Consider the following 24,178-nt stretch of genomic DNA (forward strand, 5'->3'; position numbering starts at 1 on the left):
CCGAGCAGGCTCTGCACTGTCAGCATGGAGCCCGATGTAGGGCTCGAACTCACCAACTGCAAGGTCTTGCCTGCGAGATCGTGACCTGAGCCGAAGTCGGACGCCCGGCCGACTGAGCCACCCAGGTGCCCCAAGGATCTGCTTTCCCATCACTGTGCAGGGCGTCCTTCTGGAGAGCTCCTGAAAAGTTACTGGAAAAAAAAGTGCTGACAAGTAAAATACAAAGGCTGCCTTATTGGCCCCCAAATCCACTTACGTAACTGCTTTTTCCCCCCCTTTGAATACTTAGGGCTCTCTTCCCTTATCTCATGTTGAGGAGCCAGCTTTGCAGTTAGTTACATATTCAAATTAATGTCCAAGCCACCAGCCTATGGGACATAAAGGAATCCAGACAATATTTTTGTAGGTTTCTGACCCTTCAGGATTTTGTCAGAGCTTAATTTGGAAGAAGTATAGCCCAGGTGATTCGCAGATATTGTTCAGTTCACTTAGGAATGGAATAATATTAAACTTTTTTTATGCTGTGCACAGAGTCCCCTATGATTAATTGACAAATGTCAATGCATGTGGCTTGTACACTTATATGGTTGCTGGGCGAAACATTTAGCATATGTCTTTCGCATCCTGAGTGCTACCAAATTTCCTTTTCTGGTACAGGTATGTAATGTGAGAAAACAGATCATTTTCGTTCTCCTTCTTCTTTTTTTTTAAGTTTACTTATTTGGGGGAGAAGGAGCAGAGAGAGAGGGAGACACAGAATCCGAATCAGGGTCCAGGCTCTGAGCAAGCGGGTCAGCACAGAGCCCAACGTGGGGCTCAAACCCACGAACCGTGAGATCACGACCCAAGCCGAGATCGAGAGTCAGACACTTAACTGAGCCACGCGGGTGCCTCCATTATTCTTTCTTATTTGACGTTGTCCCTCTGGTCAGTCCATTTCCGTAAGTAGTGATAATGGTCCCAAGATTGAGGCTCCATTTTTAAGGCAGCGAGTCTCAAGGATTTCCCTGCTGCAGTGCACCGAAGAGATAGGTCACCCCTCCGTCATGCCCCTCAGGAACAGTTTCTCCAAGGTCATTAACTCTGGGGCAGTGCGGGGGGGGGGGGGGGGCGGGGAACGGACCAGGGAACATGCTTCCCCCTGTCTGGGAGGTGGTGTAGCATTGCAAGTGCCCCATCCCACCCCCAAGATTACGCTGGAAAGCTTACTCTGTTCATTAGCTCCTCTAGGGAAAGGTAACTGAACACCCCCTCTGAGACAGGTGCCTTACCTACACGCACTTTATTCCATCCTCACCACGCCCGAGGGGTCGTTATCCACAATTTCCAGGAGATCGAAGCAAGCCTCTGAGCTGTGAGATGCTGGCTGGGGCCACCCACATGGTAGGGAACAACTTGGCAATTAGCACGTGTTTCCCAGGCCCCAGACCCCCTCTCCTCTCACCACTAAGCTCCCTCCTAGATCTCAGACGTTCACTGTCTTAGTCCGTTTGGCTGCTCTAGCAGAGTACCATAGACTCAAGGGCTTAAAGACCCTGATTTCTCAGGGGTGCCTGGGTAGCTCAGTCGGTTAAGCATCTGGCTGCGGCTCATGTCATGATCTCACAGTTTGTGGGTTCGAGTCCCACATTGGGCTCTATGCTGACAGCTCAGAGCCTGGAGCCTGCTTCAGATTGTCCGGTTCAGATTGTGTGTATGTCTCTCTCTGCCCCTCCCCTGCTTATCTTCTCTCTCTCTCTCTCTCTCTCTCTCTCTCTCTCTCTCTCTCTCTCAGAAGTAAACATTAGAAAAATTTAAAAAGAAATACACATTTATTTCTCACAGCTCTGGAGGCTGGGAAATCCAAGAACGAGGTGTCAGCTGGTCTGGTGTCTGGTGAGACCCTCTTCCGGCTTGCAGACGGCCACCTTCACATGGTGGAGACAGACGTCATCTCTCTGGGGCCTCTTGTAGGAGGGCACCAGTCCCCATTCAGAAGGACTCTGCTCTAGTGACCCAATTGCTCCCCAAAGGCCCCAGCTCCTAACACCATCACCTTGGGGATTACGATTCCGACCTAGGCATTCAGGGGGACACACAAGTTTATTCCACAACATTCACCTTGTATTTATGTGGAGGAGCTTGAGTGAGAGTGTGGCATTTATCACAATACAGAACATTCTTGTTTTTTCCTTTAGAGGCAACTTGGGATGTAAATAGGTAAAACAAAAACCATTCTCATCGTGTGGTGCAGGCCAGCTTCAGCTGAGAATCTTGGAGAACTTTATTTTCTTTAAAAACTTTTTAATAGTTATTTTTGAGAGAGAGAGAGAGAGAGAGAGAGAGAGAGAGAGAGAGAGCGCGCGCAGGGAAGGAGCAGAGAGAGAGGGAGACACAGAATCCGAAGCAGGCTCCAGGCTCCGCGCTGTCGGCACGGAGCCTGACCGCGGGCTTGAACTCACGAACCGGGAGATCATGAGCTGAGCCGAAGCTGGATGCTTAACCGACTGAACCACCTGGGCGCCCCGAATCTTGGAGAACTCTATACCCGAAACAGAGCTAACACTGCCATCCCTGCCAGGGTGTGGGAGCTGTGTCCTGAGACGGCCCAGGGGGCAGTCACTCCCGCATTTCCAGATGAGCACTGGAGATGACCTTCCTTCACTGAGATGTCTACTTTAGTGCCCAGCTGAAAAGAAAACCAAGGGGACCAGAAAGAGTCCTATATACTGACTCCTAATACAGGCAAGTAAGGAGGGCAAACCCCCCACCCCCACCCCGTCATATCCAAGGGAAGTAAGGAGACTGAAAGCACAGACTGACGGAACACACCCCGGGAAAAACAAACCTATAGAAAAGGAATGGTGTCTCTTGAGAATCCAGATCGTCGGGTCACAGGATGAAGTCCGACGGCTGGGCATTTGGGTTACCTGGATGGGCTCCGTGTCATCGCAAGGGTACTTCTGAGAGGAAGAAGAGAGCCGGAGAGGAGTCTGAGTCAGGCGTCCAGTTGGAGGGAGGCACCGGGGGCCCAGGAACTCGGGCGGCGGCTCGAAGCTGGGAAGGGCGAGAGGATTCTCTCCTGCAGCCTCCCGAAGGAAACCAGGCCTGTCGGCACCTTGACGTTGGCCCGGGGAAGCCCATTTCGGTCTCGGGATTGTCAGATAATGAATGCATCAAGCCGTTGAGTTTGTGGTGATTCGGTAGCAGCAGGTGCAGGCGACTGACACGAGCCCATTGAGTTCTTCCTCGTACTGGCAGAATAGCGTGCAACTTCCCGTGGCTTTTCGATGTCCTTCAGGGCCTGGCCCTTGCTCGGGTCGTCGCCCTGGTGCCCCGCCCAGCTGGCCGTGGTTTGGCCACCTGGCGATCTCAGGATCTCCCCACTTTACATGTTTCCTTTTCTCTCCGTGCAGCCCGGCAGCTCCTGACTTCTGGCACATCCTTGTTGGAACGGAGGCCTGACAGGCTGCTGGCCCGGAGAAGAGCCTCCTTCTTAGAGGACCCTTCGCTCAAGTCCCAGCCCCGGTCAGCGCTCCTTGCACGTTTCTGTCACGGCGCTTCCCTGGACGGATTTGCGTCCCCTCCGAATTCGTAGGTCTCTGTACCTGGGGATTAAGGCCTTTGCCGAGGTGATTAAGGTTAGGGTACGAGAGTGAGCCCTAAACCAGCAGGAGGGGCATCCTTATGACTCACCAGGGACGTGTGTGCACGCAAGAAAGGCTACAAGGGGACACGGCGAGAAGGCGGATACCTGCAAGCCACGGGGAGTGCTCACAAAAACCAACCGTGCCATTACCTTTATTTTTAAATATTTTTGAGAGAGAGAGAGAGAGAGAGAGAGAGAGAGAGAGAGAGAGAGAGAGACGGAGTGTGCAACTGGAAGAGGAGCAGAGAGAGAGAGAGAGGATCTGAAGGAGGCTCCGCGCTGACGGCAGAGAGCCTGACATGGGGCTTGAACTCACTAACGGGGAGATCATGACCTGAGCGGAAGTTGGACGCTTAAGGGACGGGAGCCCCCCAGGCGCCCCCTCCCCCCCTACTGTCTTCTTTATCTTGGACTTCCAACCTCCAGGACTGTGAGAAAATTAATTCTTGTTTTAAAAGCCTCCAGGTCTGTGGCCATTTTGTTAGGACAGCCCGCGCAGGCCAACACATCTGGTTTGTAAATCTATGTCCCCTTGGCGACGGTGAGAGCCACCTAGCTGGTCCGTCTGCTCTCTGCTCTGTCTTGTCCCTCCTTCAGCCTAGTCTCTGCACAGTAGCCCAAGAGAACTTTCCAGAATGGAAACCAAGGTTAGGCCCTCTGGACTCTGATTTGTCAAGGAACTCCCACACCACACAGAAGGCCACATTCCCAATCACGGCCCCTCTCTTCTTTCAGACCTTTCTCCCCTTACACCCACTCACCATATGTGCCTTTCCCGCTCCCCAGACACCAAGCTCCAGCCTCAGGGCCTTTGCACTTGTTCTTCCCTCCGCCTGGGGCACGCTCCCCATCTCCGCACGGCTGTCACCTTCTGAGGCCTTTCCTCACTCAGCTCCCACCTTCGGTGTAGCCTTCCATCACGGTCACGTCACCTGGCCTCAGTGTCTTTGGTTTTCACTGGTCTAAACGGTCGACACCCCGCTCCCCATCCCATTCCTGGGTGGTAACTCTGCCTTGCCCGCGGTTGAGCCCCAGGGCACAGGGCAGGGCCTGGCCCCCAGGGGCACCTGGCTGTTACAAGTGGGGTGGGTGACGTGGCATTTGTCAGGCACCTGTAGGGCAGGGAGCCAGGCCCTCGGAGAGCCAGCACACGGAACGCGGCCTAGGCGGGCCTGGCATCCACGGCTGCCCCCTAGCGCTCCGCCTCTGGAAGACGGGGCGGGGGGCGGGGGGGTACAATATGGTTGCTCCGCGGCCCCCCAGTTTCCATTCGCAGAGTAGGAAGCACCGGAGGCGGGCTTGCCAAGGGTGTCGGGGAGCCCTCCCGATCCCCGAAAGTGGGTCAGTTCCCGGCTGGGCGCCGCGCTAAGTCCCCGCTGCTCCGCACACGCGGCGCCCGGAAATGTGAACGTGCGTCAGCCAGCGGTCGGCTCTCGCGTCCAGCGAGCGCTCCACCGGCTCCGGCCGCGGTCGCAGCCCGCCGCGCCCCGCGCGTCCCTCCCCGGGGCCGCCGGGGCCGCCGGGGCCACCGCCGCCGCCGCCGCCCGGCCCGACGTGGCGCCGCCGCCCCCGGCAACGACGCTCGCGGGCGCAGCCAATGGCGGCTTGTGCCGGGAGCCGGGCGCGGCCTCCCGCCGCCAGAGGGCGCCGCGCGGGCGCAGCGGAGCCGCCGCTGCCGCCGCCGCCGGTCGCGGAGGGAAGCTGCGAGCGAGCGAGCGCCCAGGCCTCCGTCGCCGCCGCCGCCGTCGTCGCCGCCGCCGCCCGCTCCGCCGCGCGCCGCTGTCCGCCCGCCGGCCGGCGCGGCCGTCCCCGCAGGTAGGGGGGCGCCGCCGGGCCCTCGCGCGCCCCCGGCCCGGCCCGCGCCGCCGCCCCTCCCCCGCAGGGCGCCCCCGCCCGGCGCGCGCCCGCCGCCGCCTCGTGCTCGCGCGCGGCCGTTAACGGACGCCGGGCGGGGGAGGGGCGGCGGCGCGGAGGGGCGCGGGCAGCGGCGGCGGAGCGGGGGTGCGGGAGGGGGTGGGGTGGGGATCGCGGCCCCCCGGGGTGGGAAGGGCGGAGCGCGCGCCGCCAACCGGGCCCGGCTGCTCGCGGCGGACGCGGGCGGGCCGGGTCCCGGGATCCCTTCCTCCCCGCCTCCCCCTCCACTTGCCGTCGGGGCGGCGGGGACCCCCCCCCCCGGGGGGCGCGTCTGCAGGACGGGGGCGCGAAGGGCTGCGGCTCGCTGCCCTCCGCGCCCGCATGCGTTTCCGCTGGCTCCGCACCTCCTCTCGCCTTGCTTACCCCCCTCCCCCACCAGCAGTGTGTTTTCATCATTTGTGTGTGTCTGCTGACCGTGGGTCCCCTAATTGAGGATTTCGGGTTTGGGGGACGGGAAGGATGCGCGCAGAGTGCGTGGCTCGTTGATTTCATCCCCCCCTCCCCCCCCGCGCGCCGTCCCTCTTTTCTTTTGCGCCGGGCGCACATCTAGGACCCGCGGCGAATGGTTTCCTGGCTTTACCGGGGATGCGGACACCGCCGGGCTTTAGGTTTCTTTCCCCCACCCTTAAGGAATGGAGACCTGTCAGTTCTCATTAGCGCGCATTCACGGTTGGGGACGGTCATCGCAGGGGTGTGGTCAAGCAGCGAAGCGCCGGCTGGGCCCGAGAGTTTGCGCCTGCGCCCGGGTTGGGGAATTTGTCGTGCTCGGGCATTCCACCCCCCCCCCCCCCCCCCGTCCCCCAGTGTTTAGAGATCAGAGGGGGCACCCTCGCTTAGGGATTGAGAGAGCGGGGATCTGCTTGACATTAGACCTGCACGGCCCTGGAGGGTGGCCGCTGGCCTCTCGGGACTGTGGAGCACTTGGCGTGTGGCTAGACCCAGGTGAGATATGCTCAGGGTGAAAAATACATACGTGGTTTTTTAAACACTTGGTATGGCGGGGGTGGGGAAGGTTATCACATTTATAATTTTTGTGTGTGTAATTAATACACATCAAGATGATATTTTGAACACAATTGGGTTAATTAAAAGCGTTAAAATAATTCCCTCCAGTATTCTTCCACTTTTGTTGAACGTGGCACCTTGGAAATTTGAAATTACATATGTGGCTCACATTGTATTTCTATTGGACCGCGCTCAAACAGAGCATCTGAGTGGGGGCAGGTTGGCTGGGAGCCTGTGCCCTCTGCTTATCTTTCCCTGCTTCTCTGATGGCATGTGGCCTCCTGTCCCCTAGGCTCTCAAGGAGGCCCTTGCCTCTTCCTTCTTACCCTGAGCTGAACTGAACCGTGGAGCTGATTGCAAATGAGGATCTTGTCCTAATTTGCAGAATAGTTCAAGTTATTAGAATTTTCTTTGTTGAAAAATGTTCACTCTGTGCTGTCTCTTGGAGTCTGGAAACGGTTATGTTAGGTTCGAATCAGAATTAGATGGTGAGTTGTCGAAGCTCAGTATTACCAGTATTTATGTGCATACTGTAGAGAGCATGTTAATTTTCAGTGCCTCTGCCCCTGAAATGAACTGGAAAGCCCATGCCTTCCTTTGAGTTATTGTGACTTTTGCCTGGGGGCTCATCATTGCTCTCCAGAAGTATCCAGTAGAATAGTCACTCTTCCAAGAAGATGGTAGAACATCTGTGATGTTGCCCTATCTGGGTCTGTAGTCTCTGAAGGTTACATTGTAGCCGTATGCTTTTATAAGTTTACCAGAGTAAACTAACTGTTGCAAGACAGGCTTGACAGTAATGTTACTTTGAAACTACTTTTTGTTTGTGTATGCCCTTACACACCGGGAGGCTGGAGTCTGAGGATAGACTCAGACTATCCTCAGATTGTAATGTGGTATTATAATCTTTCACTTGAAATTTAGGAATACCTTTTTAGGCAAAAATACCAGTACTGTGCCGTATACCGTTGGACCACTTTCTCTTCCTGTGTGTGTCTTGTAGGACTGTTTAATATTCAGTCTTTGCGTATAAAGATATTATGGTGTGGGTGGAGCATATTTCCATATGCAAAGTTTCCCTGGACTGGTATTTTAACCCTCTGTGTCCATTGCATTCCCCCGGAAACCCTCTGCTTTGTCTAAGTTTCTTCAAATGATGTTCTTTGAGCATGTCGGGGTGTGTGTGTGTGTGTACAAGGGTGTGTTTATTCTGTTCGCTTTGAGTGGCTTTGAAATGCCCACCTGTCTGTCAGAGCTGTGTTTGTTTTTCAGAGCCCAGCCCAGGGCTGACTTAGATTGCTCGCCCTCCTCCTGGCGTCCCTGGCACTTACAGTGCAGAATAGGGTGCTGGATCAGGATTCGGGCTTGGAGCCAGACTGTCTGGCTCTGAAATCCAGCTCAGCCACTTCCTAGCCATGATCGTGCACTGCTTGCGTCACTTGTCTGTGCTTCGGTTTCCTCCTAATACCTATCCCTTAAGACTATCACGGGATTAAATGATTTAATACATGCCCACCGCTTAGGACGATGCTTGGCATCCAGTAAGAGCGCTAAGTGTTAGCTATTGTATCTGTCTATACAACATGTTGCAATCAAATTTCACTTGCCTCCGTGTCTTGTGCTAATGGGAGCTAGTTTCTTAAGTTACCTTGTGTCATGGGCAGGAATACACAGCCGGTTGCTAGCCTGGAACATGGTGAGTATAATCAGTTTCACCTAAAGCAGGCACTGAGTATGTACTTAAGGAATTATAATGAAGATCAGGGGTACCTTTCCTCCTTACATAAAAGGTCAGAATGAGTAACATTTAAGACCAGCTGATAAGCAAAAGATAATGTTCCAGCTGCAAAATTTTAGATGATTTAATGAAATTTACATTTAATTGGGCTTCTTGCTTTGCAGTGTACTCTTCAGAGCCCTCCCACTCCATTTCCCTTTCACGTAGGGAGAAGACAGCGCGTCTGACTTGCTCCCCACCCCGGTTGGTGATGAAGGAAACCCATCCCTGCACTACTTCCTGGGTCGCTTGTGGTCTTTCTCTGTGGCTGTCTCAGGTCGATCCCCGCCTTGTCGATTGTCTCCCCACCTTGTGCCCCTAAAGGGTCCAGGCAGAGTGCACCAGAGCCCAGTATGCCCGCCTGGTCATTTCCTCCCTGGGACACCCCCCCCCCCCCCCCCCGCTCTGTCGTGCTTGCCTTTTCATGAACAGTTGTAACAGCCGTTAACTCTTGCGCCTCTGAACTTTGTGTGAAGCATTCTCTCCACGCTTGGCCACTTCATTCGTTCTTCCATTCAAATATGTATCGACCTGGACCCAGATGTTGGAATGCGGTCAGGACTAAGACGAGGTAGCTGTGGAAGTCAAGAGCACAGTGAGAGTGAGGTGGGGCAACCGCTTAGGGGGCACGGCAGGGAAGGCCTCGAAAGGTGATATTTAAACCAAGATTCCAGGAAGGAAGGACCAGCTCTGGGTCCCTCTGGGAAGTGTGTTATGGGCGGGGGGAGGGGCTAGCGCGCAGTGCCCAGGGGGCGGAGCCCCGCACTCCTGCACACCCGGGGGCGGCGGGCGCGGGCGGGGCGGGAGCACAGCCAGCCTGCTGCGCCTGCGTGGGGGCGGGGCCGAGGAAAGAGCTTGGGACTGTCCTCCTCGGTCTGAGAGGTCAGGGTGAGGACTCTGGGTTTTACTCTAAGTGCTGGGATTTAGAGCGTGGCTGTAATAGCTGGTGGACGTTTTCAGTTTAGTGTGGGAAGTGGGTCAGGGAGGGACAGGGGGAGGACCGGAAGCTTAGAGGGGAGGCAGGGGCAGGAGGCCGCTGCCACATCGCGTCCCTCGAGATGGTGTGACCCGGCCAGGGGGTGCGGGGGAGCTCGTGGGAAGTGGTCAGAGTCGGGGTGCCCTGTGCATAGTCTGCAGTGTCGCCGGTGGGCTTCATCAGCAGGGTGATGGATGTGGGTGTGGGGGAAAGAAGGGCGTGATGCCAGGTCTCTGGGTCTGGTTTCAGCAGGTGGCTAGCAGGTGGTTTCAGGACTTTTGAAAAGGTAAGAGCGGGAAGAAGGATAGGATTGGCAGGAGAGCCTGGGGTTAGGACCCTTTAAGTTGGAAATGCTGAGTGAAAATCACGGGCAGCCCAGAATTTTGTATGCATAGCAGTGTAGACTAGATGGTCTTTTTGTAAACAGTGAAGGAATATATATATATATCCCTACATCACTCCTTACAGTCAACTGGTAGATCCCATTAAAATGTTTGTTTACTTTTTTTAATTTTTAAAAAATCGAAAACAATTTTAGTTTTTAAAAAATTAAAAACAATTTTTAAATTTTTAAAAATGTTTATTTTTGAGAGAACATGAGCCGGGGGGAGGGACAGAGAGAGAGGGAGACGCGGAATCTGAAACAGGCTCCAGGCTCCGAGCTGTCAGCACAGAGCCCGACGTGGGGCTTGAACCCACACACCGCGAGATCATGACCTGAGCTGAAGTCAGATGCCCAACCAGCCGAGCCACCCAGGTGCCCCCTCCCCAAATTAAAACAAAACAAAACAAAACAAAACCAAGAGTACTAGGAGAACACCCAGAGAATTATTTTACAGTTTCAAAGTATGTCAAAATCCAGGTGCCATTAAAGAAAATATTGATAATTTCAACTACTTAGAGATAGAAGCTTCTGCTGTCAAAAAGTACCATAACTGAAGCCAAAGGATTGATACGAAGTTGGGAAAAATAGTCCCAGCGTCACAGAAGACTGCTTTCGTCAGCACATGAAGTGCCTTCCTGAATGAGCAAAGCTCAGCCTGGAAGGAAAATGGGCAAAGGACACGAACAGACAGTTTATGGAGAAGGACGAACCGGCGACTCTGAAACTTGAAGGGCTGTGCAGCCTCAAAACCTCGTCACATTGTCTCCCCATTGTCGCATGCTTGTCCCTTCCCCGGTTGGCACGAGTGGAGTGAACCGCGAGGGAACCGCGTGCCGAAATGGGGGCCCTCAGGCCTCGTTGGTGGCAGGGTGGTGTCACATGTGGGCAGGAGCAGGTAGAGTAGACGGAAGACACGCTCCCTTCAGCCCGTGGACGTCCTCTGAAGACGGGCCTCTGTGAAATGCCCTGGGTCCCTGGTGAGCTTCAGAGACTGGACGCCACCAGAACGTGCGTCTCTGGTGGCCTGCAGCCATATCGCGGATCGCGGCCGGTCAAGCCGCTTCACGTGTCCTGTCGGGGAGTGACCTTTGAGGTTAGGTACTGGGAGAAAAAAAGCAGGGTGCAGACACGTCAGGAGCCTCAGTTTGTACAAAAGATAACATAGGCACAGGATGCTTGTAACTTTTTATTTTGAAACGATTATAAGCTCGCAGGAAATTGCCCGATGGGTACGTAGAGCCTCCCAGGAAGCCTCCCTTCGTCCGCTTCCCCCAGTGGTGCCAGGAAGCTGGCGTTAGTGGAGTACTGTTAACCAGACTGCGGGCGCTTACTCTTGCCGGGTTTTTTGACATGCACCTGGGTGTGTGTGTGTGTGTGTGTGTGTGTGTGTGTGTGCGTGTGCGCGCGCGCGTGTGCGCGCGTGTGTGCGATGTTATCCCAGGTGTAGATTCACATAATCACCACCGCAGTCAACACAGTTGAGACACACTATTCCGCAGAGTTCCTCTGGCAGGACACAGAAGAGCCCAGTAACACAATGGGTGGTTGTCCTCGGGAAGGGCGGGTGGGTGCTGAGTGACAGGATAGGAGACCATCCTTTTTTTCCTCCGTCCTGATATTAAAATCTTGCCTTTTAAACTATGCGATGTAGGGGCCCCTGGGTGGCTCAGTCGGTTAAGCGCCCGACTTCTGGTGTCAGCTCAGGTCATGGTCTTGTGGTTGGTGGGTTCGAGCCCCGTGTTGGGCTCTGTGCTGACAGTGCAGTGTGCTTGAGATTCTCTTATTTTCTCTGTCCCTCCCCGCTCGCTCTCAAAAAATAAACATTAAACACTATTAAATAAAGAGTCTGTGATGCCTGTGAGCTGGCTAGTAGAACCATCAGAACGGCAGGTAGGCGGTCTCCAGCCTTGGGCCATGTGGGATGTCCCAGAGCTGAGCGTGTGGCTGGGGGAGGGAAGGAGCTCCAGTGAAGCCCCAGGGCTCGCACATTTAGAGACCAGCTGGACAGAGCCCCAGGCTCAAGGACGGAGTGTGCACCTGTTGTGTGCTGCTGAGTTAGGATGAGATAGGGGGCTGTTGGGTGAACCTTATCACGTTCTTCCTCACTTTAAAATTGATGCCAGATTTTGACTGGGTCCCCAAATAAGATGATGTTTCAAGCGTTTATCTTTTCTTTCTTTCAAAGTGGGAAGTGGGTGGGTGCAACTCATCTGTGGTGGAAGAAAGTCAGAACAGTGATTGCCGGGGTGGGGGGGGTGGGGGGGTGGTAAGGGTGGGGCAGGGATTGGCTGAGGGAACTATCTGGACTGACCGTAATGGTGAACTCAAGAGTGGGGTCTGGGTTACAGGAGTGCGATGTTTGTCAAATCCTCCCTTACAATTTTTGCATTTTATACGGAAAAAGGTTTCGTGCATATGGCCTTAAGAAAACCCATAAATCTTTTTTTTTTTAATTTTTTTTTCAACGTTTGTTTATTTTTTTGGGGACAGAGAGAGACAGAGCATGAACGGGGGAGGGGCAGAGAGAGAGGGAGACATAGAATCGGAAACAGGCTCCAGGCTCTGAGCCATCAGCCCAGAGCCCGACGCGGGGCTCGAACTCACGGACCGGGAGATCGTGACCTGAGCTGAAGTCGGATGCCCAACCGACTGAGCCACCCAGGCGCCCCAAGAAAACCCATAAATCTTGAAACCTAAGTAATGATACATATTCTGAAGCGTTTATTGATGAATTGTAATTGACGTCTGCCACTTTGCAGTTCAGCAAAATAATAAGGTGCATTGATGGATGGACAGAGGGATGGGCGGATGGATAAAGATGGGTTGATGTCCTGGGTGTTTATCCAAGGGGGACAGGAGTGGTGATTCTAAGGGCCACACACACCCCAGTGTTTATAGCCAATAGCCAAAGTATGGAAAGAGCCCCAATGTCCATCGATGGATGAGTGGATGAAGAAGATATGATATATGTATACAATGGAGTATTACTCGGCATTCAAAAAGAATGAAATCTTGCCATTTGCAACTACATGGATGGAACCGGAGGGAATTATGCTAAGCGAAATTAGTCAGAAAAAGCCACATAGCATATGACTTCACTCATATGAGGACTTTAAGACACAGAACAGATGAACACAAGGGAAGGGAGGTAAAAATAATATAAAAACAGGGGGGGAGACAAAACAGAAGAGACCCTTAAACATGGAGAACAAACAGAGGGTTACTGGAGGGGTGGTGGGAAGGGGGATGGGGTAAATGGGTAAGGGGCACTGAGGAATCTACTCCTGAAATCATTGTGACACTATATGCTCACTAACTTGGATGTCAATTTAAAAAATAAATAAAATCCATTAATAAACATTTTCAAATTAAAAGAGAAAGGTGGGCAGATGTGATAAACAGCAAAACATCAATTGTAGACCATAGGTAGGTGTACAGTGTTCACCGAGAAAGATTTTTAACTTGGGGGCAAAACTACAAGAACACGAAATTCTCCTTCCTACTGTGTTTGACTCTCCCCTGATTATCTGTTCCCAAATCTTTAAACATGGAAAGGAGAGGTGGTTCATGCTATTAAAAGAGCCTGCGTCTTATTTCCTCTTAATCACCTACTTGAGTTGTCAGCTCTTTGCCACATGCCCTTTGTCCTTAAGAGGTTGAGGTTCAAGGTTTTCTGGCACTTTCTGGGGAAATGGCTCTAAGGCTATTAACTTAGTGGATTATCATTACCTGGGAGTCCCTTCTGTGCCAGCAGACTTGCCTTTTGAGTGCACCTCAGACTAATTCCTCACCTTGCCTGTGCAGGGGTTGGGAGAAAGGTGACTAATCATTGAGGACAGGCAAGAATTCTTGCTTTGGGTAGCCCTTTCCTTGTCCCCGTCTTTCAGGCCTGACTGCCGTGACACCCCCAAGTGCCCTTCTGGGTGCCTTTGGGCAGTCGGTTCTGGCTCTACGTCGGCCCCATCTTACATAAAATAGGAAGAAGGCTTGGTGGTCCCTTAAGTCGTCTTTCCAAGGAAGGGGCAGAGGCTCTGTGGATTTCTAAAAAACACTTCAAATTTTTTCTCAGCGGTAATTCACGTTCAGCGTTCAGGAAGAAGTTTTAAAGGTAGGTGTGCAGTGCAAAGGCCCTTCTCACCGCGCCCTGAGCCCCCAGGTTTCTGCCATTGCTGTGGTTTTCTGAGATTCCCTCTGGAGCTGTTGCGAGGATGTACAAGGAAATATGAATAGACAGCCTCCCCCGACCCTTTCTGTAAACAGAACAGGGTCCTATTGTGGATACCGCACCTTTACTTGGTCTTTTTTTCCAACACAGTCCATGTCCTTCTTGATAGACATTGGGTACGTTTTTGGTCTTTTTCTCTTACAGGTAGCACCTCCTTAAATACCTTTGTACATCCAAGTATGATTTAACTTTTTTTTGTTGTTGTTAAGGAAATGGTCAGATGAGTTCAAGTGGAAGATTAGAAAGACCCCCGCCCCTCCCCTCACACCTCCCCATCACACGTTAGGACAGTGGTCCGTGTTTTTGGCGGTCTTGTTTGATTTCTACCCATTCATCCCCCTCTAAGCTAGACTGTCTGAAACACAAATTCCAGAAATAATGACATCTCGCTTCAGCATCCTGGGCTTTGTACCCTTTTTATTTTGAAACATTTCAGACGTTGACAAAGTACAGAGATTCCCTGTATTTGTCACTAGTTTTGGGAACATTCAGCTGTTTCACCCCCTCCAGCCCCCTTTTGTTTTTGTTTGCTGGAATATTTCGTGGCAAATCTTGGATAGATCATTTCACAAGTAAACACTTCAGTAAAGTAACAACTTTTATTATTAAACATTTTTTTTAGAGTTATTTTATTTTTGTGAGAGAGAGAGGGATCGAGCATGAGCGTGAGTGGGGGAGGAGCAGAGAGAGAGAGAGAGTCCACAGCAGGCTCTGCACTGTCAGCGCAGAGCCCGACATGGGGCTCGAACTCACAAACTGTGAGATCAGGACCTGAGCTGCAGTCAAGAGTTGGACGTTCAACCGAGTCACCCAGGTGCCCCAGGAAAGTCAACAACTTTGAGATTAGAAGATCGAAACATGTAGAACTTCAGTGTTTAAAAGATGGAAAAAAATGATCACCAGTTACCAGCCTTCGAGGCCTTTCAACCCTTGTCCCCACCTCTACACTTTGAATAAGGTAGATTCTATAATAAAACTATGAACGTCAAGCAATAATGAAACTAGAACATTTGAGCTTGAAACCTGGGTGCAAGTTCCCCGTCCGTCATGCGCATTCAAAGACACGGTTTGTGTGGTAAGATGTCCTCTTAGGTTTAGAGCCCAGCGCTCATCTTGGAGGGATGATGTGCCCCCTCCCCGTCCCTGCCAGGGGACACACAACAAAGCCTGGAGGAATTTTGGGTTGTCACAACTGGGGGAAGGGGCGTTACTGGCATCTCGTGGGTGGAGGCCAGGGGCGTATCGTGCACAGCGCGGGCCCCTAGAGTCAAGGACTGTCTGGCCCGAGCTGCTGAGGTCGCCAAACCCTGGTTGAGGACACTGGGAGATGGTGTTTTATCATGGATCTCTTCCCTGTGGTTTTCCTTTAACTTGCTGGGAATTGCTTAATGAACATTGATGGGGGCGGGCCAGTGGGGGGGGGGGGTGCAGATCCCAACGGCACTGTTTTGTGTTGACATTTGCCACTGTTATGTGGAAGGTGAACCCTTACCTTCTCGAGAATTCCAACCGAATGACTTCATTTAGGTTTTTCGTTCTATCAGTTGAATCAGCAAGGATTATTTCAGAAGTTTGTGTAACAAAACGTGTGTGAGGTTTCAGCTCTGCTCACCAGGAAGTCAGACTCCCTCGGAGGCGAGCGGATGTGAAACCTTTTCACTTCTGGAGCGCTTCCAGAAGCGAAACAAGGCCAGGACTGTTCCAGTGCAGCATACGCGTGCGTGTGTGCGTGCGTGCGTGCATATAGACACGGAAGAAACGAAACCTGTAGCCCAAGGGGTGGGGGGAGATGACTTAGGAGGGAGCAAAGTCCGCATGGCTGTGCAGCCTTAAGAGAGAGTGAAAACCAGATGCTTTCGTGTGCTGGGCAGCGGGGACCATGCGGATGAGCCAGGGTTCCTGGTGTCCGGCAGCCCAGAGTCAAGTCAGCAGAGAGGGACGTGCCCACAGCTGATAGTGTGGCAAGACCGCGGACTGTGGGTGTTTTAGTTGGGGTCCGGAGCTCTGCGCCTCACGTGACTTTGTGCCTCGTTTCTTTCCAGGTCGATCGTTTAGAAAGTGGATGTGCGGGGTAACATGTCCAGTGTGTCCGAGGAGAGAAGAAAAAGGCAGCAGAACATTAAGGAAGGACTGCAGTTTATCCAGTAAGGGCCCGACTCGCGTGTGTTCACGCCACGTATACAACTGGCCCTTGTGCACCGCGGGGTCAGGGGCGCAGACCCTTGCACAGTTGCACATCCACGTGTAACTTTTGACTTCCCAAAACAGGGCTACGAGCAGCCTACAACTGTTGACCGGATGCCTTGCCACTAGCGTAAACAGTCGATGAACACGTTTTGTGCGTTACGCGTATTATTTACCGTATTAAAATAAAGTAAGCTGGAGAAAAGAAAAAGTTAAGAAATTCGTTAGGAAGAGGAAATGCATTTACAGCACCGTCCTAGGTTTATTGAAAAAGATAACGTTGTAAGTGGACCCGCGCAGTTCAAACCCGTGTTGTTCAAGAGTCGACTGTACTTTTTTATATTAGATTAAGAAACCTCTAGTCCTGTTTATAAGTCCTCTTAATCCGGGTTAGAAATTAGATATTTTTGTCTAGCAATATTTTTGGCTCGGGCACATTTGACTTCCCATGTGTTCTGAAGTCTACCTTCCTGTCCCTGATCTTTAGAGCTAAAATCCTGTAGCGTCTCGGAAAATATTAGACCCAGAGGGATCAGAACCTGATCCCATCAGAGCGCTTCTGATGACTGAACAGTGATGAGATCACCACGCACGTAGGGCTTTTGTAATCAGACGTTTCTCTTAAGAAGCTCAGTCTCTAACCGGCCTCCATGAAGCAGGACAGTGACAAGGCAGCCCAGGCCTTGGGCGGACACGAGCAGGCAGAAGTCCCTCTCTGTTTGTCCTGGGAGGAGACATTCTCCTCTGTACTGCAGCGAATTGAATCAAAAAGTATTAGTGGTTCTGTGCTGTAGGAAAAGTTTTTTGGCATTTGAAGAATTAGGCCTTCTTTTAGTAGAAGTAGGTTTAGGGAAAAAAGTGTTATACTTAAGAAAATACAAGGGAATAGTTACAGATCCCCCCCCCCCACCCCACACCATGTTGTGTGTGAATATGGCATATGTGAATGATAGTCGTAAAGGAAGGCAGGTCTTTAAAATGTGCTTTGAACCCGTAGCAAGCTGATAGAACCTTAGCTTTATAATGACGTCTGGATGAAGAAATCCTGATAAGAGTCTGATAATTAAAATTCATTGGTTTCTTTTTCTTAGGTCACCGCTGTCATATCCAGGGACACAAGAACAATATGCGGTAATGATTGGGAACATCTACTTAAAAGCTGTGCAAGTAACTTGTGAACCATAATGAATAGTGGGGGTTGGCAGACTCCAGCTTTGTGGGCCAAATGTGGCCTATTGTCTGTTTCTGTAAATAAAGTTTTATTGGAATGCAGCCGCACCTATTTGGTGATGTATTTACGATCTGTGGCCGTTTTCACGACATACGGTAGTTGAGACAGAGACCATATGGCCCACAAAGCCTAAAGTATTTACTCTCTGGGCACCTACAGAAAGAATTAGTCAATCTCCTCCATATAGAGGACAACATTGCTTTTGGCGCATGGGGACAGTTGTCCTCCATTTTCTTTCCTCCGTGAGTGTAGTTTGCCTAAGTTTTCTTCGAGCCCCGTGAAAATTACTTTTTTTTTAAGTAAAGTTTTCTTTATGTTTATTTATTTTGCGAGAGAAGAGAGAGACAGGATGAAGGAGGGCCAGAGAGGGAGGGAGGGCATCCCGGGCAAGCTCCACACTGTCCGCGCAGAGCCTGATTCGGGGCTTGGTCTCACCAGCTGCGAGAGCGTGACCTGAGCCGAAATCGGGAGTCAGGCGCTTACCCGCTTACCCGACTGAGCCACCCAGGCGCCTCCTTCGAAAATTACTTTTAGCCTCCCTCTCATTTACCGAAGACAAGTTGGACGGAATATGTTGTGAAGGAGAGAGCCCAGTATCTTCTATTTTTATTCAGGAGAAAAGAGGTTCTCACAGGAGCAAAGGATACCTGGATCCTAGCAGAGAGCAGCCGGAGGTGAAACTAGTTAGAAACCCGGAGAAAGCCCAGTTCACCGGGCCTCGTGTGTGCAGGCCGTTAGTTCACCTGCGGCTTTTGGTGTCCAAGGGTTTTGATGCTTGCCAATGTTCCTTCTTTTTCTCCGCCTCTCCCCCTCCCTCTTCCCTGTTTCCTTCTCTGTCTTCTTCCTTGCCCCTGCCCTCTCTCTCTCCAAACAGATGTAGAATCATAGAGTATTATGGCTAGAAAGCACTGGGAACAATCCGTTCATAGTACAGTTCATTTTACGTTCCTGACTTTTATAACTGGAACCAGGACCTCGAGAGGTTAAGTGGCCTGTCCCGAGCCACCGCCCTTGTTAAAGGTTGATCTGTCCAGTTTGCTTAACTAAGTCTGCCAGCTTAGACACGAATTTCAAAAAATGAGACCCAGAACCTGAGTATTTACCTGATCCCGTAATACGTGTCTGATCTTGACTTGTGAAACATTAGCACAGTGATAGGAAATCATGAAGGAACCTCCAGAACTTTTATACGTACCAAAAGAACCTTGTATACTGTACTTGCTCGGCGAGAAAAAGGTTTAACATCCCCTCTCCCCGGACCAGTCCTGAGCAGACATTTACCAGAGAGGAAAGACAATGGTCCATAAAAATGTGAGAGATCCTTGGTCATCAGGCACAGGGGTAAGAAAGGGTACCGGTTTTCACCTAGAAATTAGTAGGGGTTTTGTGTCTTCCCACACAGGCACACACACGCTGCCCAGCGTTGGTGGGGGTGCTGTGAGCTGGGGACCAGACCGCTGGATGCGTCCACTGTTCTCGCCGCTTCGGAAGGCAGTTTAGAAATACTGGTCCAAGGCCCAAGATGCTCCTTCCTTCAGACCTAGAGTTTCCACTCGTAGGAATTTGTTGTAGGCACAGAGTTGGGGATGTGAACAGGTTTTTACGAGGTGCTTTTGCCGCACTTTTCCTCCTGATGGGAAATTGCATTTTCTCTTGAGAAAGCACGCGAGGTGAAGGCCTCGCTGAGACGGTAGCGAGGTGGCCTGGGTTCCCCGTTTCTTACAGCAGCGCTCACTGCTGCGTCATGTCTAAGACCAGAAGTCTCCAGTACAAAAATTGACGTTTCCCTATACCCTGTCCTGTTTCGTAAAGGGCTTCAAGTGGTCACTTTCTTTTTTCTTTTCTTTTTTTTTTAAAGGTATATTTACGTGCTCTTGTGAGAAATCTTTTTAATGAAGGAAATGATGTTTATCGGGAACACGATTGGAACAGCTCGATAAGCCAGTACACAGAAGCTCTGAATATAGCTGGTTATGCAAAGTCGGAAGAAATTGTCATCCCTAAAGAAATAATTGAAAAACTGCATATAAATCGTATTGCTTGCTATTCTAATATGGTGAGTGGTGATTTTTTTTTTTTTAGAACAGAGCAGGATTTCTAGAGGGAAAAAATGTTTTTGATAACAAAAGTACATTGTAAGTCAGTTTTCTAATTTCAATTAAAAAAAAATTATTTTGTGCGGGAGAGAGGGGCAGAGAGTGAGAGAGGGAGAGAGAGAATCCCAGTCAAGCTCTGCACTGTCAGCGCTGACTCAGGGCTCGAACTCACGAACCATGAGATCATGACCTGAGCCGAAATCAAGAGTCGCATGCTTAACCGACTGAGCCACCCAGGTACCCCTCTAATTTCAGTTTTTAAGAGTATCGTATTACTGCTTTAAAACATTTTTTTAAAATATGTATTTATTGGGGCGCCTGGGTGGCGCAGTCGGTTAAGCGTCCGACTTCAGCCAGGTCACGATCTCGCGGTCCGGGAGTTCCAGCCCCGCATCAGGCTCTGGGCTGATGGCTCAGAGGCTGGAGCCTGTTTCCGATTCTGTGTCTCCCTCTCTCTCTGCCCCTCCCCCGTTCATGCTCTGTCTCTCTCTGTCCCCCCCCCCAAAAAAAATAAATAAGCGTTGAAAAAAATAAAATATGTATTTATTATTTTAAGAGCTAGAGAGATAGAACACGAGCAGGGGAGGGCCAGAGAGAGAGAGAGAGAGAGAGAGAGACACAGAATCTGAAGCAGGCTCCAGGCTCTGAGCTGTCATTGCAGAGCCCGACGCGGGGCTCGAACTGACAAATCATGACATTCATGACCTGAGCCAAAGACACACATTTAACCAACTGAGCCACCCAGGTGCGCGTCTAACTGCCTGCTTTTAGAGTGGTCTGGAGTTTTGAAAAGCCAGCTTTGGATAAATGTTGAGGAATTTTAAAAATAAAATTTGTTTCTTGGTGACTGGTCCTTGGAGTTGCCACGTGAGTCTGGTTTCTGGGGTGTGTCCGCTTATAACAAAAATCAGCCCAGGAGGACACAGGCCCCAGGTCCATGCATCAGTCAAGTCCCTGTCCCGACAGCGCACTTGGTCAAGAGTGCGTTAGTCCTCTTTGGAGCCCTGTTAGTGCAGCGTGGTGTTTAACCTCGAAGAGATTTAACACGAGCTATTCACATGTCTGAGCTGAGAAAAGCAATATTTTGGTGCACTTTGAATTGTCACCATGGACATTCAGTAACATTTAACTGAATTTAAGCAAGGTGCCCATGTTGTCACCCAACTCTTACTGAGTGAAGGTTCACCGATGGCTCGTTTTGTTTTTTCTAATGGGCTCTTCTCGGGCTAGCTAGCTGTTTGGGAGTTAACTTCCAGTCGACATTTTAATGATCTCCAACAAAGGGTAGCTAGTGGAGGAAGCAGGAAGGGAGAGTGCCACCTGGGGCATCAACTGTGTCTGGAAAGCTTTCTTTCTTGGAGACCTGGGGCCTTTACGGCCAAAGGTTAACATTTGTCTGGTCTGGATGATGGTTACGTGGGAGTTCATGATATTTGTACTTTTTCCATTTGGGAGTTGCATGATGAACATATTTTTTTTCAAAGAAAAATAATACCGCTAACAGAGTTTGAAAGGAGGGCATTAGTCCGGGGTCTTAATTTGTTTGCATCGGCAGGAAGACGTGTGTGCCAGAAAGAATTGTTGCTAACCTTGTTTGCTCTTACACCCCAGGGTTTGCACGATAAAGTTTTAGAAGACTGTGACACAGTGCTCAGTTTAAATGCCAGTAACTGCAAAGCTCTGTATCGGAAATCTAAGGCTCTCAGTGACTTAGGAAGATACAGAGAGGCTTATGACTCCGTAGCAAAGTGCTCCTTGGCGGTGCCTCAGGTACGGAATTTATATTTGAGTTCACTGGTCGACATGGCAACCATTTCGTTGCTTCCTTGTGGAGAAGGGGCGTCTAAAGAGTTCCATTTTCCAGTCCGCGCGGTCCACCCGCTTTATTTGGGATTACGTGCCCACCAAGCAAGTGTCTCCGCGGAATATGAGTTCTAGCTGTTTTGCGATTTGCCTCCACAGTTGGTAAATATAACCCTCCGTTAGTCATATTTTCATTTTTTTTTTTTTTTTCAGGATGAACATGTGATCAAACTAACTCAAGAACTAGCTCAGAAATTGGGATTTAAAATAAGAAAAGCGTATGTTAGGGCTGAGGTAAGCTGGAGTTCTCCCCACGGGGTATTTTCGTTTTCTTTGGTTGTAACTTGGTTACAGTTCTGTTTTTCACGTAATTTTTTTTTTTTTAATTAGCATCTTTGTTTTCTTTCAGCTCGCGTTAAAATCCGTTCCTGGGGACGGGGCTACCAAGGTAAAGTTATTGCTCCTGTAAGACGCATAACTTTTTGGGAAAAAGGAGCAGATGGCCACGTTAGCAGTTCTGCTTTTAATATTTTTGGTTTGTGTCTATTTTTGAGAGCTTTTTGTTTCTCAGACACATAATTGGCCAGAGCTTCCTGTCCTATAAAAAGAAACAAACAACTCAAGTAGTATCTTTCAACCAGCATTTCCTCAAGTCCAATGGCGCATTTTACAGGACGTTCATAGATGTCAGGTTTTATTAGAAAATTGGCCCGGGGCCAGATATTAATGTTGGGAGCCATTGGGTTGAACACGGGTCCCAAGCGGTTGGTTTTTAAAAGGTAAGTCTTCGTGGAGCTGTTAGGATGCCTTTGTGAGTTGGGGAGTGAGCGGTGGCTAGACGAGGCCCTCCAGAACTTGAACGCTCCTGAACGGCCATTGGGAAGCACCGTCCACGAGGGCCCAGCGGTCACGCCGCTGGGCCCGCCCTGCTTAACCACGCGTTCCCGAGGTGTGCCCACTCCATTTATCTCTTGGATCTCCATTGGAAGGAAGTAAAATTTCTGCGAGAACTCGCATTGCTGTCTCGGAGTGAGATTTACAGACTGCTCATAGTCTGGAATCCTGACCGTACGCACGATGATCGGTTGTTTGGTTTCATTTCCAGGCTTTGAGCTGTTCTGTGGAAGATATCGAGCCAGGTACGTTCTCTCGCGTCATGTTGGTCTAGAAAGTGGCGGCGTTAGACGCTCTAGATGTGATAGCCTTGTCAAATACGATTGCCGTGCGGCCGTTGGTATGAAAGCAAGAATGATTCTGAAAACCACCTTAGCGCTTCTGGACGTGCTGGCAGTGATTGGTAATTCTGCGTGTCAGTGAGCGGTCAGTGAGCGCCCCGGGTGGCTTTACCAGCGTCTCGTAGCGCTGCCCGGCAGGCGCCCGGGCATTTTGAGACACAAGGATAAGTTTTCACAAGCCGCTATGTCTATCCCTGGGTAAAACCAACGACTTCGAGAATGATTTTTACCCTTGTCTCTGACCTGCCTCTGCTACTGTCTCGTCTATTTATTTTTATCATTGCTTTCGTACCCTCACCTGGCTCTTCCGTTTCTCTCTTATTGGCTCTTGACGCTAGTCTTCGGTGAGTGAGTACACCGAAGATGAGTGGGTGCGTTTCGATCCGTGTTACAGATTTGTTAACTCCGAGGCAGGAAGCAGTTCCTGTCGTCTCTGTGCCTGCGTCCAGTTTCTCCCACCAAGTCGGAAGTGAGCTGGCCTCAGTTCCTATCATGCCCTTACCCTCTATGCTGCCCCTGCAAGTGGACGAGAGCCCCCTGCCATCGGCGGTGTTGGCAAATGGAGGAAAGGCCCCCTTCAGCATGCCGGAACCTTTTCTGGATGACGGAGATATGGTCCTCGGCGATGAAATAGATGACCTTCTTGATTCGGCACCTGAGGCCAATGAAACTGTTATGGTAAATGTCAGCGTCACTCCTCTCTTCTGAAGCCAGGCTTAATTTTGTAAAAAAAAAAAAAAAAATTGCCGTACGACCTCCTCGGTATTTTCAGCATTTCCTGTAGGTTAAACTTAGCTTAAAAGGTACTTTTGTCCTTCTCTGGGGGTACCATGCCCGTGTGGTTATTTTTTAAATTAAAACAAAACGCCAGTCTGGTAATGAGCCAGTTTTCCTCAACACCTGTTGGAATCACATAGTATGGAAGGGGTAAACTTAAAATTCTGAAAAAGAAGAGGCATTTGGTATTTAAAGAAAAATAATTTCTTTATTTTTATTTTTATTTAAAGAAAAAGAATTTGTTTGTTTGTTTTGGATTAAAGGCTTAAACGATAAATGCCTCAGGGTAACTGTGTAGCCAAGGTCCGGCCATATCTGAAATGCTGCAAAATAAGAATGGGTTTTACGTTTTTAAATGGCTGGAAGGGAGAAAAACAGACCAGCATTTTGTGACACATGGAAATTATATGAAATTCATATTTCGGTGTCATCAATAAAGTTTTATTGGAACACAGCCACGACCATTCACTTCTGCATCGTGCGTGGCTGCTTTTGCACTGAAGCAGCACAGCTGAGTAGTTGAAACAGACCGCGTGGCTAAAATACTGAATATCTAGTCCTTCACAGGAAAAGTTTACTGACCCCTGCCACACGGTATATTAAACTAGCAGCAAGAGCAGCAACACTGTCATGAGGAGGATGGGGAGCAATTCAGGGCTGGTTCCAGCGTGGCTGAGATAGATGATGTCTGTGGGCAGTTAACTGATCCTGTTTGGGTTTGATTCTTACCACCTCTGTGGGCTTGGACGGCTTTACCTCACCTCTCAGTACGTCAGTTTCCTCGTCTGTACAATGGCGATCACAGTAGGTAGGACGCATCTTGGAAAGTTGAAGAATTCAACAGATAGCGTGGAACTTGCATCAGTACTTAGAAGGCACAGGGAAACCCTCAGTAAGTTGTCGCTGTGATGGGGGAAGAGAGGGGCAGCATTCCGTGTGTCC

At 50.5% G+C, this 24,178-nt stretch overlaps 1 protein-coding gene across 3 annotated transcripts in view; it reads left to right on the forward strand.

Annotated features, from left to right (window-relative positions):
- The first annotated feature begins 5,274 nt into the window (after positions 1–5,274).
- Positions 5,275–24,178, forward strand: part of ZC3H7A (zinc finger CCCH-type containing 7A) — a 36,665-nt gene continuing 17,761 nt past the window's right edge. Inside the window, exons 1-9 of one of the 3 annotated variants that reach the window (XM_043560519.1) lie at positions 5,275–5,443; positions 15,953–16,054; positions 17,186–17,225; positions 19,184–19,381; positions 21,033–21,191; positions 21,438–21,518; positions 21,634–21,672; positions 22,330–22,363; positions 22,854–23,137. In XM_043560519.1, the coding sequence (XP_043416454.1) occupies positions 15,987–16,054; positions 17,186–17,225; positions 19,184–19,381; positions 21,033–21,191; positions 21,438–21,518; positions 21,634–21,672; positions 22,330–22,363; positions 22,854–23,137 (903 nt within the window). In that variant the 5' untranslated portion in view covers positions 5,275–5,443; positions 15,953–15,986. Of the gene's footprint in view, positions 5,444–6,078; positions 6,485–12,977; positions 13,794–15,952; positions 16,055–17,185; positions 17,226–19,183; positions 19,382–21,032; positions 21,192–21,437; positions 21,519–21,633; positions 21,673–22,329; positions 22,364–22,853; positions 23,138–24,178 lie in introns of those variants that run through there. The other 2 variants (XM_043560517.1, XM_043560520.1) reach the window with 2 other exon arrangements.

The sequence above is a fragment of the Prionailurus bengalensis genome, chromosome E3 (assembly GCF_016509475.1).
Source record: "Prionailurus bengalensis isolate Pbe53 chromosome E3, Fcat_Pben_1.1_paternal_pri, whole genome shotgun sequence".
Lineage (NCBI taxonomy): Eukaryota > Metazoa > Chordata > Mammalia > Carnivora > Felidae > Prionailurus > Prionailurus bengalensis.